The sequence below is a fragment of the Equus caballus genome, chromosome 23 (assembly GCF_041296265.1).
Source record: "Equus caballus isolate H_3958 breed thoroughbred chromosome 23, TB-T2T, whole genome shotgun sequence".
NCBI classification, from domain to species: Eukaryota; Metazoa; Chordata; class Mammalia; order Perissodactyla; family Equidae; genus Equus; species Equus caballus.
In genome coordinates, this window is record NC_091706.1 from 47895434 (window position 1) to 47914435 (window position 19002).

Consider the following 19002-nt stretch of genomic DNA (forward strand, 5'->3'; position numbering starts at 1 on the left):
GTAGGTTCCTAATTTTAAACAATATAAAAATAAGAAACTATTAATAGTCAAACTAAGGGACAGAAAACAAGTATTTGAGTTTTGGACATATTGCTATAATAACGTAAAATAAGTACAGTTTAATGACAAAAACCCTAAAGTACAACCAAGTTATTACATTAAAGCAGAAATTTAGACAAATTAATTTCTAGAAATTTTATTATCTAGTTTCTAAAGAAGAAATAATACTGAGTCTTGGTTTCATAGATTAAGAAGTCAAAATCAATCCTACAAACTCATTAGAAAAACAGAGATGGCATCACCCACCAAACCATTTCATATTTTTAGCATCAATGGATTCATTTGGGGATGTTTATGGGAGAGAGCTGGAAAAGAATTTCAGATACGTTTAGGAGGTATCAGAATAGCTTTAGAAGTAAAAAAGATTATAAGAAAATCACTATTTAATGGAAATAAAAGAGTTCTTTACAAAACTCTGCCCTAGCAACCAAGCAGCAATCTCCTCTAGCCTGCAGTGAAAGAGCACACAATTAAGTTTTGTGCCAAAAACATGGTTTACAGAAATAAAGAGAAAAGTCATTTGTTTTCATTATAAATTGTTCTAATGAGGTCCATAAAAATTATATAGGAGAGTCACCTATCAAGACAACTGCTTTATTATACAGAATGTATCTTTTTAATATTTGTTGAAATGGAATTTTACTTTTACAAAATTCTTAAACCTCCCATCACTTATGTTTAAACTATATCCTACGCTCATTAAAAGTATGGGCATAGTAACCTAACTCCCATATTCAGAGTGAATATTAGTATATGCAAAGTGTGACCCTGGCACCCAGTAGGTGGTCACTAAATGCTTGCTAAAGTATGAAAAGTTTAAAATTTTAAAAAACGAAAGATCCTAAACATAAGTAAAGAAGATAATAGAAGGTAGCGTACAATTTTCCAAAAAGATATTCTATTTTAGTTCCATTATTTTAGTTTAATGGCCAGGAGTAAAATCAATATACTGGAATTTTATATAATAAGGTATTAGAAAACATTCTGCTATAGACGTCTCTGAATCAATCAGTAAAGTAGGAATAAAAACCTCTATCAAAGTAATTGTTTGCTCTAATAATGTGAAAGTTGAGAAATTATCTTTTACATTTAAAATCTCATTTTAAAATAAAATCCTCTTTCATTTCGTACTTACAGATCTTATTTTAATGAAAACATATCATATGAGAGAGCAACAATATTAAAGCTTAATTTAGATACAGTTAAACCAGTGTTATTTAAGTGCAAGTGAAATGGAAACTCATTTCATACATAGCATAACACAATGTCACAAGCATATCACTTTTTTCCCCACTTAACTAGATTCTCCTAAAGATCCCAATGTTAAAACTCCCAACTCATCTATTACAAGGAATATAGTCAGAAAGGAGATTCTCATCAATGAGTTAATTTTCATTATAAGACAACATAACTTATTTTCTTAAACCAGTCCCTTATAACATAAATATGGCATATTCCTTACTGGCAATTTTAGCATGTAATATTCTAAAGAATAAAATTCTTTATTTCATACTTAAAATGTTGTAGCCTCAGAAAAGAAGAGAGCATTTGACTATCGTCAGAGAAAGCCTGTAACTCCGTAGTCTAGACCAGAGGGTGGAGAGCCACAGTCCACAGGCAAATCCAGGCCACCACCCGTTTATGTGTGACCCAGACCCATGAGCTAAGAATGGTTTTTACAATGCTATTTTATTTTAATTTTGGGGTTTTTTTTAAAGATTGGCACCTGAGCTAACATCTGTTGCCAGTCTTTTTTTTTCCTTTTTCCTTCTTCTCCCTAAAGCCCTCTGGTACTTAGTTGTATATTCTAGTTGTGAGCACCTCTGGTTGTGCTGTGTGGGATGCCCCGACAGTGGTGCCATGTCTGCACCCAGGATCCGAACCGGTGAAACGCCGAAGCAGAGTGCATGAACTTAACTACTCCACAACAGGGCTGGCCCCTACAATTTTAAATGATTGAAAACAATAGCAATAATAATAATTTATGGTGTGTTAAAATCATGAAATTCAAATTTCAGTGTCCATAAATAAAGTTTTATTTGAACACAATGTCCATAAATAAAGTTTTATTTGAACACAGCTATGCCCGTTCATTTATGCATTGTCTATGGCCGCTTTTGTGCTACAATGGCAGAGCTGAGGAGTTATGACAGAGACCACATGATCGATAAAGCTGAAAATATTTACCATCTGGCCCTTTATAGTAAAGAAGAGTATGCTGATCTACGGTCTGCACCATAAATTCGTTTAAAGAAAGTGCTCGAGCCATTCCTCTGGCTAAATTTAGCATACCATACAAGTATCTAAAATGAGAAATACCTAAGAAAACTCAGATCTTCACACACACACTTAACATGTTTAGAGAACAAAGAAAACACTATTGTAAAAGACTAGAAATTTAAAGTGTCATTTATGTTTTTGCCTTGTATGGCAAGAAAAAAATCCACCTATCTTAATCTACTCTACAGATCTATAAGCCATTTCCTAGTCTTTTCTCTTTCCTTCTTCAGGGTTTATTCATATCCAAATAGGACCATGGTGACTGATACATCTGATGTCTGATGATTACCTACAAGACTTTTGTACTAGCCATCGACCAACATAAAATAAAAGCCTATGGGAGAGAGTATCCAATTGCTAATTTATGGTAGCTATAGAAAAATTAAAAACTAACAGACACTTTTTTAAAGAAAAATCAAAATATAAAACAACTCAAAGAAAAAAAGACAAACTCCATAAGTGATTGAGGCTGTTCAAGGAAAGTGGGAACAGCATCATACAGTTTAACACAGATCCTCATTAATGCTGTACATGCATAAACGAACATAAAGCAAGGTTTTGTTTTGTTTATCCCTCAGACAGGAAGGAATCACCTTCTATTTGAGTCCTTTAAAAGACTCACTAGCATATTAGGGCCCCCCCCCTCAATTACTGTATTTCAAATCACAAAGTAATGTTTTGGGGAGAAAAATACAACTTGAAACTACCAAAGTCAATACAAGGTTTGGGTCTTAATGAAGGTTCCCTGCCCGAATCAGCTGTCAAGGTAGGAAATAAATGTCAGCAATTCTCTTAGAGATCACCTTTAAAAAGCAATACAAGATGGGGGACAAAAGCAAACTAAGAGCGAGTACATGACCCCAAGTACTAACAGCACACGCATCCCTACAGCTCAGGGTAAAATCTCAAGGGACAGTAGCAGACAAATCTAACACATACTCTATTTTTAAAAAACTTGGAAGATTTTGCTCTGCATCAGTGTATCAAAAAGCGGCTCTAGTGATGACAACAACACTGAAGTCAAACATGCAAGTTAAGGCTTGATGATGAAAATGTTCTAAGCTTGATTGTGGGGATGGCTGCTCAACTCTGTGAATATAATAAAAACCACTGAGCTGTCCACTTTAAATGGGTGAATTATATGGCATGTGAATTACGTTCAATAAAGCTGTCTTAAAAAAAGTTGAGAATGACTAAAATCATTTCATAAAATTTGAATGCGACAAGAAGTAATATTCCTATATTTCAAACATGCATTGAGTAATTGAGTAATCTGAATAATATTGACAGACATCTAATGATTCCTTTTGACTATTTCATCCATATACCCAAAAGTTCATAAAATCAAATTCTTGGGATCTTTGCGTAGGAAAATGGAATATTCTCTTATATTGAAATTGCCTCATATCTGGTGGGTTATATAGATACTAAATTTATTCTGTTTAAAAAAACAGAAAGGCACGTAAAATATGTCAGAGTAATTCAATAAAAAATGGTTAAAATCATAAAACTATTAGGGTTTAAGTTTCCTTTTCTAAAAAATTCAATTATATAACACGGCTCAACCTTAAAACAATGCTGAATAAATGTCACTACCATAGCCTCAACTCTTTAGTCATGCTATATTATTTTTCACTGGTAAAATTTTGCATTTTTTCACTAAGTTAAAACCATATTTACAAAATAATCAGGCATCCAGCACCAAAAATCACACAATGACTTTAATTTTCCAAAATCAAGGCAAAGGTGAATAAAAAGCTAAAATTATTAATCTGTATATAGATCCATAGTGAAAAGATGACGGAGACAAGGATCTTGGCCTCAGAGCAGCTCCATAACAACCTGCGGGTGACCTACAAAGCACAATCTATGCTCCTGATTCCTTAGTCTACCTACCTCACACAACTACCATGAGGAACATATGATACGAGACACCAAAAGACTTTGGAAACATTTAGAATACAATAAATGAATGTATTTTTTTTCATTTGGGCAAAAGGGAAGTCTTCTGGACTCAGTGAAGAAAAAACAGGCCAAATGTCAACTGAGATCAGATATAATGCAGACATCCAAATAGCCAGGAAGATGCCATGGTGTCCTCCGTCACTAGAGTCTACAAGCTAAAGGTAACACAGTGGTTTCACATGGATTCAATTAGGCACAAAGATATAATGTATTTGGCATGCATTTAAAAACAATGCTTTTAAAATTTTTAATTAGTTGCCAATATTTTTTAAAATCATGAAATTCCTCATAAAAATTGAGATTCCCTGGTTTTGCTTTAAAAGTTGTAAGATCTAAGAATATCAGGCCTGCCTGACAATTTCACTGTAGCGGAGCAGCTGCTGCTGCCTTTAGGTAAGATACGAGATTTTCAATATGAAACAGTTCCTCCCTGGTCCCTTTCATAGATGTGCAGTATCTGACACACTTCGGCACTTGAATGTTTGACCGCTGCAGACTAAAGACTTCATCAGAAATGGGCCCTGAGTTAGGACAAACCTGTTTCTTTGATTTTTCAGGGAACACTGGGTTTTAGAGGTGAAGTAGACAACACAACTATCGATATTTTACAGAACCTTTGGTTTAGGCTAGTTGAGAAGAGGGATTCTACACAAATTCCAAGTGCCACTCCCCTCCCAAACGCATGTGCACGTGCACATACAATACCTGCTCAGGGACAGTGACACTGTCTCTATAAGTTAAAAACTAAACATTTAACACAGTTTTCAGAAAGTTCTGCAGCTACACAGAACATCAGTGTCATATCATTCCCATTTAATCATTAAACTTGCAAGGCCAAGTAAGCGCCTAAGTGATGCGTCTCAAAAAACAACAATCAGGAACTCAAGAGAGGCTCTATGAGCGACTCCCCACTTAATCTAATTCTGGAAGGAATTAGTACATTGATTCCCAAACTTTGCTACACACTGGAATCACCCCGAATCTTTCAAAAATACTGATACCTGACTCCCATCCCCAGAAATTCTAATTTAATTAATATGGGATGTGATCTGGGGGACACTGAGAGTTTTCAAAGCTCCCCAGGTGATTCGAATGTGCAGCAAGCCTGGAAACCACTGAATTACTATAAAAAGCATTCTGGTTCTGGGGGCCAGCCCGGTGGCGCACCAGTTAAGTATGCACATTCCACTTCGGCGGTCCAGAGTTCGCCGGTTTGGATCCCAGGTGCAGACATGGCACTGCTTGGCATGCCATGCTGTGGTAGGTGTCCCACATATAAAGTAGAGGAAGATGGGCATGGATGTTAGCTCAGGGCCAGGCTTCCTCAGTGAAAAGAGGAGGATTGGCAGCAGTTAGCTCAGGGCTAATCTTCCTCAAAAAAAAAAGCATTCTGGTTCTATAATGTACAAAAAAGACAATAAATTTCTCACTGGAAGAAAGTACAGAGTTTGCAAAGCCTACAGAGTAAATGATCAAAAAAAAGAAGGTAAATGAGGTTTACTATATCTGACACGTAATAAAACAAGGAATACATTGTCGATTCATTTTTGTGGTTTGAATGGTTACTATGCAATAAGGAGATCAAAAATTATCTTCAATTAACACTAGAATAAAAGCCTTTCAAATTTTTCACTGAATTGCTAGAACTTGCAAAAATATAGGCAATAGTACCATAATACTACAACCATCTACTCCAAGTGAGATTATCTGTATAATATCATAAGCTAAGTGGCACCATCAAAAACAACTCCCTTATTAAATAAAAATATAATTTCTCACATAATTATATATCATTCAACAAATATTTACCCAGCATCCACTAAGTGACAGAGACTGTTCTGAGCACTAAATGAATTCGTTCAGTACTGAACTAATGAAGAAAACAAAACCAAAAATCTACACCCTCACAGAGGTTGTATTGATCTAGAGCGGGAGGACGGAGAGACAAACAGTGAACTGAAAAGGAGAGCCAGGGAATGAGGGATGTGAGGAGGCAGCTGGGATTTGCAATTTTAAACAGAGAAGTCTGGAAAGGAAACATTCCAGGAGAGATTTGAAAGTGGTGTTAGATGACACATGTAATGAATACACACTAAAGACAATAAAATATCTTAATAAAGACAATAATTCCAGTACAGTAAAACTCGCAAGTCTGCAGAGGATCATACCTCCGTGCGGGATCTTCGGGTTCTCAGGGAGTCTGCCCGGATCTGCTATCGAGGCCCTCACTAAGGCAACCAGACAAAAGATGGCAATGCCATAGAATACTATGAAACAAATAAACGAATAAAATTAGTCATTCACCCTTCAAAACATTTTATCAACAAGCATATTTAAAGATTAAATGTTTATCTTAATTATTGCCATCAGGATAATTTTCAAAACACAAAATTAAAAAATGATTAATTCATTTCACTCATCAAAATACTGCTAAGAGGACCATCTTAAATGTACTAATTTTAAATATTGTTTTGCATGATAACAAATGATAAACTTGTCCTAAATCAGATTCTTTATTAACAGAGATTCCCTATCAATAATGGTGTGAATGAATGGGTTCTCTTTTAATTACTACATGTACTATATTTGAAAGAATCAAAGCAGCACTTTTAAACCTATTCTACGATTACACTTTTTCATTAACTCTACCCTGGCTATCTTCAAAATTACTTTGAGTTAGTGATGCTCAATTGTTCCTTTCAACAGATCTTAAGATACTTAATTTGAAAATAACCTAGAAATGTTTGAGTTTTAAGATGAATAACTAGAAAAAAACAGTAAGGGAAAAGAGATTCATTCACCATAATTCTACCTTTTGAAGGAATAAGAAATAGACACTTTGTTAGGGGCGTGCTTCACCTGTAATAGGAAACAGTTCGCATGCTAACTCCAGGACTGACTGCATGGTTCTGGTCAGTTTTATCATTTGTATTATATTTCCAAAAGCTCTTGTGAGATCAGAATGACATAATGTACATGGAAACTGTAAATGCCAGGTACATACAAAATATATCATTTCAATCTTATTTTTTTTTTAAGATTTTATCTTTCCTTCTTCTCCCCAAAGCCCCCCAGCACACAGTTGTATATTTGAGTTGTGGGTCCTTCTAGTTGTGGCATGTGGGACGCCACCTCAGCATGGCCTGATGAGCAGTGCTAGGTCCTTGCATCGCCCAAGATCCAAGCTGCCGAAACCCTGGGCTGCCGAAGTAGAGCCCGTGAACTTAACCACTTGGTCATGGGGCTGGCCCCTCAATCTGATTCTTTTAATCATAAGCAAGCCATCACCAATGAACTTTGGCAGAAAATAATTATCCAGAAGTTCAAGGTATTATCGTAATCAACATCATAAGCAATAATTTTTGTATCATGAAATTCTCATTTCTCAGTAACGTATACCATCTTCATTCTTAAAACGCCTTCTACATTTGCAATAAGTACATAACAGAAACATTAAAAATATACAGACACACAAATTAGCACTACTGTACCAGTTTTTTCCTTAAACAAAATGGCCTTTATGTATTTTGCAGAGTAAGATACAGAGATATCACATTTATCTAACCCGAAAAATACATAAAGGTCATGCTTTTTTTAAAACTTTCATAATTTAGTAAATAACAATATTACTAACACTAATAATATTAGTGGCACTAATACTCCAAAAACATTCACAGTAAGAAAAATCTTTAATTATATAAGAAATAAATAAAGATCTAGAAACTTACTTATTATTAATATGCCTGGAATATGTCCTTCTTCATAGTGAGGAAAGAGGACAATTTTGGGAATTAAAAAAAAATTGTATAACCAGACAAAGACAATCAAACCCATGCAGCACCAACCATGTGGGTCAACAACAAAGTGAATCCGGAGACCCATTTTGCAGTCCTACAACTGCGTGCCAACCCACAAGGAGAGATGATCCTAAGGAGAGGAAAAAAAGAAAAAGTTGCTTATATAGAAAAAATTATTTGACTAAAACAAAACTACTGGCAGCTATAAAATCACACAGTTTTCTTTGTATATTTTTGACAAAATAAAACACTTTGGAACACAAAGAGAAGATTTAGGATATTCAAATTTCACAATAAGCTTCAAATAACTTAATTTCAATTTTCATTATCAACTGCTATCATAGAGTGTAAACCGGCATTACCTTGTGAAGCTAAACACAGTCTGCCCTTAACTCAACAATTCCACGTGTAAACCCAAGAGAAATGAGTGCACTAGCTACCAAAAGATATGTACAAAATTTTTTAGTAGTTTTAATCATAAGACTAACTGATGGTCATACAAGTCAAAATAGTGGTCATCTTGTGGTGTGAGAGGTATTTACTAACTCGAAAGGAACATGAGGGAACCTTTGAGGCTAGAAATGTTCTATATCTTGACCTGGGTGGTGCTTTATGGGTATATCCATATGTAAAAATTCACTGAGCTGTACACTTAAGATTTGTGCAATTTAGTTTAATTTTAAACCACAATAAAATGCTTAAAACATCATTTTGAAAAATCATAATAAAAAGTGAAAATTACAAATTGCCAAAAATATTTAAAGTAATGGACTGAAGCCCAGCCAATCTTATTACTATCAATTCAAGAAGATGTCTGTTGAAATGGGGCTTTTTCAGTTGTGTTAACAAAATGCTAACAGACATCCCAAAGAGACACTTAAAGATACTTTGATACATATGGTACCAAAAAAGTGACTTAAAATATATCTGTACTTATTCACAATTGCTACAAAAAGAACAAAATACCTCAGGGTGAATTTAACTAAGGAAGTGAAAGACCTATACAATGAAAATTACAAGGCTTTTCTGAAAGAAATGGATGACGACATAAAGAGATGGAAAGACATCCCATGCACATGGATTGGAAGAATAAACATAGTTAAGATGTCCATTCTACCTAAAACAATCTACAGATTCAACGCTATCTTAATCAGAACCCCAATGACATTCTTTACAGAATTAGAACAAAGAATCCTAAAATTCATAGGAGGCAACAAAAGACCCCAAATTGCTGAAGCAATCCTGAGAAAAAAGAACAAAACTGGAGGCATCACAATCCCTGACTTCAAAACATACTACAAAGCTACAGTAATCAAATCAGCATGGTACTGGTACAAAAACAGGTGCACAGATCAATGGAACAGAATTGAAAGCCCAGAAATAAAACCACACATCTATGGACAGCCTATCTTCAACAAAGGAGTTGAGGGCCTACAATGGAGAAAAGAAAGTCTCTTCAACAAATGGTGCTGGGAAAACTGGAAAGCCACATGTAAAAGAATGAAAACTGACCATTCTTTCTCACCACTCACCAAAATAAACTCAAAATGGATTAAAGACCTAAAGGTGAGACCTGAAACCATAAGGCTTCTAGAAGAAAATGTAGGCAGTACACTCTTTGACATCAGTATTAAAAGGATCTTTTCAGATACCATGTCTTCTCAGAGAAGGGAAACAATAGAAAGAATAAACAAATGGGACTTCATCAGACTAAAGAGCTTCTTCAAGGCAAATGAAAAGAGGACTGAAACAAAAAAACAACCCACTAACTGGGAAAAAATATTTGCAAGTCATACATCCGACAAAGGCTTAATATCCATAATATATAAAGAACTCACACAACTCAACAACAAAAAATCAAACAACCCGATCAAAAAATGGGCAGGAGACATGAACAGACATTTCTCCAAAGAAGATATACTGATGGCCAATAGGCACATGAAAAGATGTTCATCATCGCTGATCATCAGGGAAATGCAAATCAAAACTACACTAAGAATCACCTTACACCCATTAGAATGACAAAAATATCTAAAACTAATAGTAACAAATGTTAGAGAGGTTGTGGAGAAAAAGGAACCCTCATACACTGCTGGTGGGAATGCAAACTGGTGCAGCCACTATGGAAAACAGTGCAGAGACTGCTCAAAAAATTAAAAATAGAACTACCATACGACCCAACTATCCCACTACTGGGTATCTATCCAAAGAGCTTGAAGTCAGCAATTCCAAAAGTCCTATGCACCCCAATGTTCCTTGCAGCATTATTTACAATAGCCAAGAAGTGGAAGCAACCTAAGTGCCCATCAACAGATGATTGGATAAAGAAGATGTGATATATATATACAATGGAATACTACTCAGCCATAAAAAAAGAACAAAATCGTCCCATTTGCAACAACATGGATGGACCTTGGGGGAATTATGTTAAATGAAACAAGCCAGATAGAGAAGGACAATCTCTGCATGACTCCACTCATTTTTAGGAATTTAAAAATGTAGACAAAGAGAACAGATTAGTGGCTACCAGGGGAAGGGTGGGGGGTGGGCACAAAGGGTGAAGGGGTGCAACTACAACATGACTGAAAACAATAATGTACAACTGAAATTTCACAAGATTGTAACTTATTAATTCAATAAAAATTTAAAAATATATATATATATATCTGTACTTTAGTAGATAAAACTTATAAAGCCTAAACAACAAATTACTATATAAGGTCTATGGGGCACCTTTTATATAAAATACAATGCAATAATACAAAAATAAACTAGGACAACGTTTCTCAAACTTGTCAGCAAACCAGAATAACTGAGGAGCTTTTTAAAAATACTTCTCCCCAGGACCCATTCCAGACCTATTGAATCATAATTCTTTACGGAGTAAAGCTCAACAACCAACAAAGTCTCTCTGATACAGCTGACTGGTATCTGAGAACCACTGATCCAGGAGCAACTAAGACTTCAATGTCACAGCAATGAGTTGAACTCAGTTCAACAAATATTCATTGAGCCTCCACTATATATCGGTCACTTGCTAGACACTGTAGATACAATGAAGAATAAGACATGGTCTTTGCTTAAAGGAACTAACAGTCTAATAGGGAAGAGTCATAAAATGGGTTTAACATAATATGGTAAGTTCCAGAGATGTGGACATGATGTTACCAGAGGCACAGAAGATCGGCACTAGTTAAATCAGGGCAAGACTCCTTATTGGGAGTGAAACTTGAGTCCAATCTTAAAAGATGAGTAAAAGTTACCCAAGCAAAAAAAGTGACAACAACACGGAAGGAAACAGAAGGAAGACCAGGAGGTATACAAGAGTAAAAATTGTAGGAGGTATCACAAACTTCCATCATAAATCATAAAGCTTTTAGTGGAAAGTGAGTGGTGAGAAATAAGGGGCCATATCATGAAAGGCATAAAGACGCCATGATGGAACGCTAAGACTTCATTCCCACGCATTGGAAAGCTGCTGAAGCAGGAGGTTAACATAACGAGATTTTTACTTTTAAAAAATTATTGAAGCTCTGGGGGCTGGCCCCGTGGCCGAGTGGTTAAGTTCGCGCGCTCCGCTGCAGGCGGCCCAGTGTTTCGGTGGTTCGAATCCTGGGCGCGGACATGGCACTGCTTGTCAGACCACGCTGAGGCAGCGTCCCACATGCCACAACTAGAGGAACCCACAACGAAGAATACACAACTATGTACCGGGGGGCTTTGGGGAGAAAAAGGAAAAAATAAAATCTTTAAAAAAAATTAAAAAAAAAAAAAAATTATTGAAGCTCTGGTGTGGAGGACAAAATTAAAGACAGAGATCAGTTACGCTGAGAGAAGACAAAAGCCAAAATTAGTTTTAGAGAAGAGATCAGTTGAAGACACAGTTAGAATCAAACCAGTAAGTTTTAGTAATTGATTGCATATTAGGGAGTCATGGAGGAAAGGGTAAAGGATGACTCCCAGTCTTTCAGCTTACATCCAAGACTACTTCATTCTAAGAAGAATTTCACATCGGTTGAAGAGCCTCAGGGTACCATCCCTTAGAGGCCTTGCCAATGTCCTATAAAGCTACAAAGCTACAAAAACAAACAAAACAGCATTAAGGATTATCTAACCTTAAAGGAACAGCTCTATCCTATCATCCCTAGACACTGCAAATATTGGGGCAGAAGAAAAAAAGACAAGAACTCAAACGCAACGCCACCCAACTGTTTAAATCAGATATGGTGCAAGTTAGTACCTATGTATGAATCCTAAAACAGGAATAGTGCCTAGGCCTTCACAAACGTGCATGTTGAACTTTATTACCTTTTAACTAGGAAATTAAAAGACCTATCAGTATCATTAAAGTGAGGAAAGTCACAGAGGATAAAGTATGCTATTTAACTTGCTAGATATCATTATTTTAAAAACTAAAGGAGCTAAAATATAAATGATAAGCTGTCAACAGAGCAAAAAGGAGAGACATTAAAAAGAATGTTTAATTTTACAGTCTTGCCAACCATCAAGTGCTGAAGGAAATGACAGAAAGCTCTGTCTCTCAACATGGTCAACATTATTAGCTTCATGTACCTTCTTTCTTTTAATGTTTCAGTTCCATTCAGGACTAAAAAACAGACTATGAATTTCAGTAATTATATACAAGAAGGAGTAATTTCATTACTTATTTCTAAAGTTATTAATACTAGAAACAGAAGCATACAAGACAGAAAAACAAGTAGCAAAGTTATCAAATACTCATTTTTGAACTCTATTTTTACTCTCTTCTATCAGAGAGTAACAAATTTTTCTTATCACTAGAAGAGATTCCTCACAACAGGAAACCACTAGATGGTGGTTAAAACGTGTCTGTTTTTCCTGGATGTAGACACACGCAGCAACAAGCTCTCAAAGAACAAGCATCCCCAAGGAAAAGCGAGCCAAGGATGGAAAAATAAAACAGTGAGCAAACAAGGTGTTGAATATTTTTACAAAAATACCTGATTAGGGAAAATTACTGCCATATACTCCTTACACTTGGATCGTAGAAAAGAAAACAGTTGTCTTCCAAGAGCTCGAAATCAGATGACAACCCAAAACAGGTAAGTGGTGGAGCTGCAGGACTGCTCCGCTCAGTTCATATCCACCAGGCGTGGCTCACGGCCGAACAGAAACTATTACACACCCTGAGAGGTAACCCAACTGAACGCAATGCTGCTGCTCAGCCTTAAGGGTGGCATTTGTAAATACTTTCATTGGCTGGAGATTCCAACATACTAATTCGTATATTAAATGAGGAGCTCATGACTCAGACTTTGATGCAACTAGTGGACATACTAGTACTTCAACATTGTTGAAGACTGCTATTTGGTAACCACGCTTGAGCGCTGTGACTAACTTCATGAATGATGTAAATTACTACAGCCCAGACTTTTTCAAAAGGAAATTATAACTCAACTCTAATAAACTAGACTCTGTAAATATTTACAATGATCAAACTATTCTGGTAGGAAATCATCTCTCCTTTTTCACCCTTTCAGGCAACTAAATTTCACAATATATTTTCCTCCGGAAGAATACTCAAGTCACTATGAAAAAGTGAGACAGAACTGTAACATCAGAGCGCAGGTTTTAGAAAAGGATAAAAGTTGGCCACAATAATTAGCAAGATATCTAGCCAAACACGTATCTCTAAACTTACAGTTTTTCATGACGCTCCACCTCAGCCAGGGGTCTTACTACAGTCCCATGAATATGAAAAATACATGCCCCTCCCATTCCTCCTGTCTGTCTGACACGTCCCTACCATTTTGCTTACTCTATTTAAATTCCACTCATACTTCAAGGTCAATTTGAATCTCACTCTCCATGTAAAGTTTTTCCTGGCACCTCAGTTCACAGTGATTTCTCTTTCTCTTCTAAGTTTCAAACAAAAAGCAAAACTAGTAGAAGAAAATAGCAAGTGGTTTTAGAATCTTGGAATGAGGAAGGGCTTCACAAACGAGACCCATAAGCCAAGTCTGACCACACAAAGATTACAATTTCTGAAGCCCAAAACACACCAAAAACAAAGTTAAAAGACAAAGCAACCCTGGGAAAAATAATGTAATATATGACTGATAAGAGGCACATAAAGTCAATACATAGGGAGTCAAGTCACAAAAGAAAAAAAATCCAACGGCTAATTATTAGGAAAATGTGAAATAACTAGGTATATTTTTCATCCTTTGTACTGACAAAATTTTAGAAAGATGATACCCACTGTGGAGAGGGCACAGGGAAAAGGACACTCTCCTACATTACTGGTATGCATGAAACTGACACCATCATCTCTGAAGGTCAATTTGGCAATATCTATCAAAACGTCAAACTCTTTGACCCAGCAGTTTTATTTCTAGAAATACCTACAAAACTACTCATCAGCATGTACAGGCATATATACACACAAGGATGTTCCATACAGCAATTCTTGTAATCACAGAAATATGGCACAACCTAAATGTCCACGGAGGGGGAGGGCAATGATCAAATTATAACTCATCCATAGCGGGGACTATTCCAAACTACTGCAACTTAAATGAAAGAAAAAGAAGGGAAAAAAAGAGGTAGATCCAGATCTGCAAGTGACTACCTACATATAATGATGAGTGAAAAAAGGAAATTACATAGGCAAAGTCTACAGTGGGGGTAAAAAATCTTAACACTGGTTTCCCATAGGGGAGGATAAAGACAGACTAGGAAACGGCATAAGGGAACTTTCTAGGGTGCTAATAAAGATCTCTATCTGGAGTTTGAGATACAGAGATTATGAATTTGTCAAAACTTGGCAAACATATACTTAAGATTGGCGCATTTCATTATATGTAAATTAACCTTTAAAAAGCCCTGTAAACCAATAGTGAACCCTATTTAATGATATGTACGTTGAAGTACTGGGGAGAGGTGGGAGGAACTGTACTGCTTGTACCGATGTCTGCAATTTACTTTGAAATGGATCCAAAAAAGATAAAGTGGATTGATGGACGGACAGAGAGACGGATGAGCAGGTGATGAAGTTCAGTAAAACCTCAGCTGTAGAATCTAGGTGTTACACTCTAAAATCCTTTCAACTCTTCTGTCTAGAATTTTCCATAACTAAATATTGGTGGGGAAAGCAAGTTACAGGAAAGTTCATATAACTTGATTCTTTTTCTGTTAGAAAGAAATATACATATAAGTAATTTCTGTATAGGTATAAGAAAAAAAGTGTGGAAGAAAACACTTCTACCAAACTGTTAACAGTGGCTCTCACCGGGCTGAGGGAGGAAAGAGTAGTGAGAAGAAAGGTTTTCACATTTTATGTATGTACTTATGTGTTCTTTTAAGTTTATTAATAAACATATGTACTTCTAAATTCTTTTCAGCCAACTGAAAAATAAAGATAGCCTGGGCGGTCTGATCAGACACAACCACCTTACAAACAAAATGTTTAATATAAGCCTCTCCTTATCATTATGTATTATCCCTATATTAAATGTTCTTAAAATTAATTTTTTTTAAATGCAGTGCAGAAACATCAGCTGTAAAGCCATATAATATTTGTAATTCAGAAAGAAGTCTCTGAAACTCATGTTACTTACAGATTATTTTTCTCTATGGAAAAGCCTTAAGGAAATGTTTACTTAAAATTTAATACAAAAAACTTAGAAAATAAAGTAACTACAATTATTTAACAAATGAACAATTGTTAAATGCATCTAAACATAAGACTTTAAGGATACTATGTCACACAATTCAGAAACATATTTCCATGTAAAATTAAATGCAGACTTACCACTAGCAAATTCACTGAGATGTGCTGTAATCTTTCTGGTACTTGCATTTAGAGGTTTTATCTTGAGTCATTGTTTTTTTAATTACATCCCAACAAATGGATCTCTTCTCAATAACAGTTCTCCATGAGACTCTATTAATGGTTTAACAAATAATGATCTGTCACAAAGATAAAAAGCAGCTAAATATTCTGTGAAAACGTCAATTACACAAGTTTAAATTCAGAAATAAGATGCTTCAACTCCACCTGATTCTGTGCTTTCATACCCCACCCCATTCCCCCGGAAATCTGCATTTGACTACCATAATACATGAAAGTTCTTCTCTCTTTTGAAGCCACCCAGTTCCCATAAAATCAAATTAGCATATGTGTCCACCATTTGGGCTTCATCAACTTCCTGACCACAAATCATAAAACGACAATAGATTCTGAGGTCACTGCTGTGACAAAATGCAATGTAATGTCTATCAAGATGTGAGGCTAGAATCTATTCATAATTGATAAATACAAAATAAAGAATTTAAAATAGAAGCAAGCTCTAGTTTAAAGTGTTTTAAGGAAAAATGTTATCCTCCTGTAATGAAACTATTAAGAGAATCAATCATAAGTTAGTTTCCCAGTTCAAGCTTAAACAGTAACATTGTAAGGAGTTCTAGATAAAATATACTGATTCATCATTTCATCAATTCAATCAACATCTATTGACTATATCCTATGCCTTGGTACTAGGTATAGATATAAAAAGACGGGCCCACCCTCAATGGAGACAGACTAGTAAACGGACAAGATCAACATCACCTAACACAAAGCAAGAATGAGAGCAAGGGGGCAAGAATGCATCTCATACAGGAAGGGTATTGGTTCAGGAACATTTTTCAGTTAAGTGAGTATTTATGCATGTACTAGGTTGCAGTACAAAATGTATTCCTTACGGTAAGTTACTGTGAGGACCCGGAATTGGCCACCCCAAGATATGTCTCTTTGGCATCAGGATTATTTGAGGCTGATTGCTTTTGATAAACTGGGACAGGGAAGGAGGTTCTGAGGAACAGAACTTGCCCTTTGTTAGGACACTTACATTTGTAAGGTAAATCTCTATCTGTAAAAGGTGCCTCCCTCTCTGTACCAGGAAGAAGAAAGGAGATGACCTTCTCTCTAGAAACTCTTAATCAATACCAAAGGCAAGGACTTAAATCTGCATTTTATTGTGTTTCTCTGGTAACCTCCTGTAACTGACTTCCCTCCCCCTCCAAACATTGGCATCTCCTTAAAGATTAAGCATCTTTCTTTAGGCTGGGAAGCGATTGCAGCGCTCATCTGTGACCCCCCAGCCTGAGGTAACACACCTGCCACCCCGCGGCGGTCACTGAGACAGCAGACCTATCTGCCGTTTCCATCAAGAGCTGTGCTGAAAGAGCAGTCTCGTGATTAGTGTAAAAGGGACATTTCAATCTATGTGAAACACCCTGTTTGGGGGTATATAACCACTCTGTGCACCCCACTTCTTGGGTGCCCTTTCTTCCTTCAGGAAGAAAGGCCCCGGGCCATGGTTCCTCAAAAAGCTTTGTTTAATTTTCTCTTGCTATTCTGTCTCATGTGAATTTAATTCGTTCTCCTGCCAGACGAACCCCCATTTGGGGAGAGGAAATGTCTTCCTCCCCTACATTACCATCAGAAAAAGATTTCCAGGGAGAGTGAAGCCTGTGAGTTAGCTAGAGGAAGAATAGAGACTGTCTTGAACAAGGGAGCAGAATAAGAAAAGGTACAAAAACAGGCAGAGAAAATCTAAGTAAACAGAAATAACTAGAGTCATTGCATATGGGATGGGGGAAACATGTCTAACCTCCGACCACAATCAACTCTAAGAAATATATTTCACAATGTTACCAGTACACATAGAAACATATGAGATATATAAGTGATATATGAGTATATTTTAATACAGAACTGAAAAAGTTTACTGAAATGATATTTACCCTTACTACATGGGATACACTGATAACTGTTATTCTCTTATTCTACTTCACATTAATAAAAATATATAATGCTGGTCACAGCATACTAAACAGATTTCATGACCCACAAGTAGAGAGTGAGCACAGAGTGAAAAACACTGTTAAGTCATCCCAATGAGTTTGGACTTCACCCTGAACACAGTGGAAAACCACTGAAGGATTTTAGGCAGAAGAGTGCCCTGATGAAATCTGCATTTGGAAAGAACAGCAACACTCTGAAGAATGGACTTGGGTGGATGGATAAAGTTCCAAGACTGACTACATGAAATAAGCTAGGCTTACTGGTCACCCAGATGAAAAACGAGGACACATGGAAAGCACCACGAAAGCACTAACTTATAAGGGGAGTGGGGAGGGGAGGGGGTGAGGAGGGAACACTTCAGACAGCAGGCCTGCTGGAAAAGGGCAGATTAAGAACTTAATGAGTAAAACTTACAGGACTTGGTGATCAAGTGGAAGCAAAGGGCAGATGCTAGGATGGCTCCCAAGTTTTTGGCTTAGGGACTAGGTGGTATCATTCTCCAAGACAGGAAATAAAGGACAAGTTATGAGTTTGTTAAGCATACTGCTTACCATAGCAGCAGGAAACTACTACATACTGAGGATGTGAAAAATACAACAAAATCATTATCATTACATTTCCATTCCCTTTACAGATTTTTTTTTAAAAAAACTGTACTTTCTCCCAGGGTCAATTTTCCTATGGTCCACGATTGTTAGGATTGTCAAACGTAATCTGTTTCTGCTCTAACTTTCCAAGCTAATTTAAAGTGCTCCTTGGCTGCACCTTTGCTTCTTAAGAGACAAAAGATGGAACGACAAAATAAAGGAGCCGCTACTCTAATGGCAAATGAAGGAATTCACCTTCTTCTAGAAAAAAACCTCAAGCAGAAATATGGTACAACAAAATGTTCTGAAACATGGCCAAAGTCAATAATGCTACTAAGGCGAGGAGTCTAGGGTGGCTTCCTAATGTTTCAGCAAAACGGCAGTTTCCATCAGCAACAGTGTTAGGTAATAGCATAGGTCAACAATCCATGAGTCAAACCCCAGTCACTCACTGGCTTAAAATCCAGGAAAAATCCTACTTTAC

General features: G+C 36.3%; 1 protein-coding gene across 14 annotated transcripts in view; it reads right to left on the minus strand.

The window, feature by feature from the left end:
- Window positions 1-19002, minus strand: part of ZDHHC21 (zinc finger DHHC-type palmitoyltransferase 21) — a 73170-nt gene that overhangs the window by 48360 nt on the left and 5808 nt on the right. For 4 of the 14 annotated variants that reach the window (XM_070248906.1, XM_023627372.2, XM_023627375.2 and 1 more), the window contains exons 3-5: window positions 15895-16052; window positions 8034-8232; window positions 6474-6572 (exon numbers count right to left, since the gene is read on the minus strand). In XM_070248906.1, the coding sequence (XP_070105007.1) occupies window positions 6474-6572; window positions 8034-8187 (253 nt within the window). In that variant the 5' untranslated portion in view covers window positions 8188-8232; window positions 15895-16052. Of the gene's footprint in view, window positions 1-6473; window positions 6573-8033; window positions 8233-15894; window positions 16053-18345; window positions 18429-19002 lie in introns of all 14 variants that reach the window. The other 10 variants (XM_070248908.1, XM_023627374.2, XM_070248911.1 and 7 more) reach the window with 6 other exon arrangements.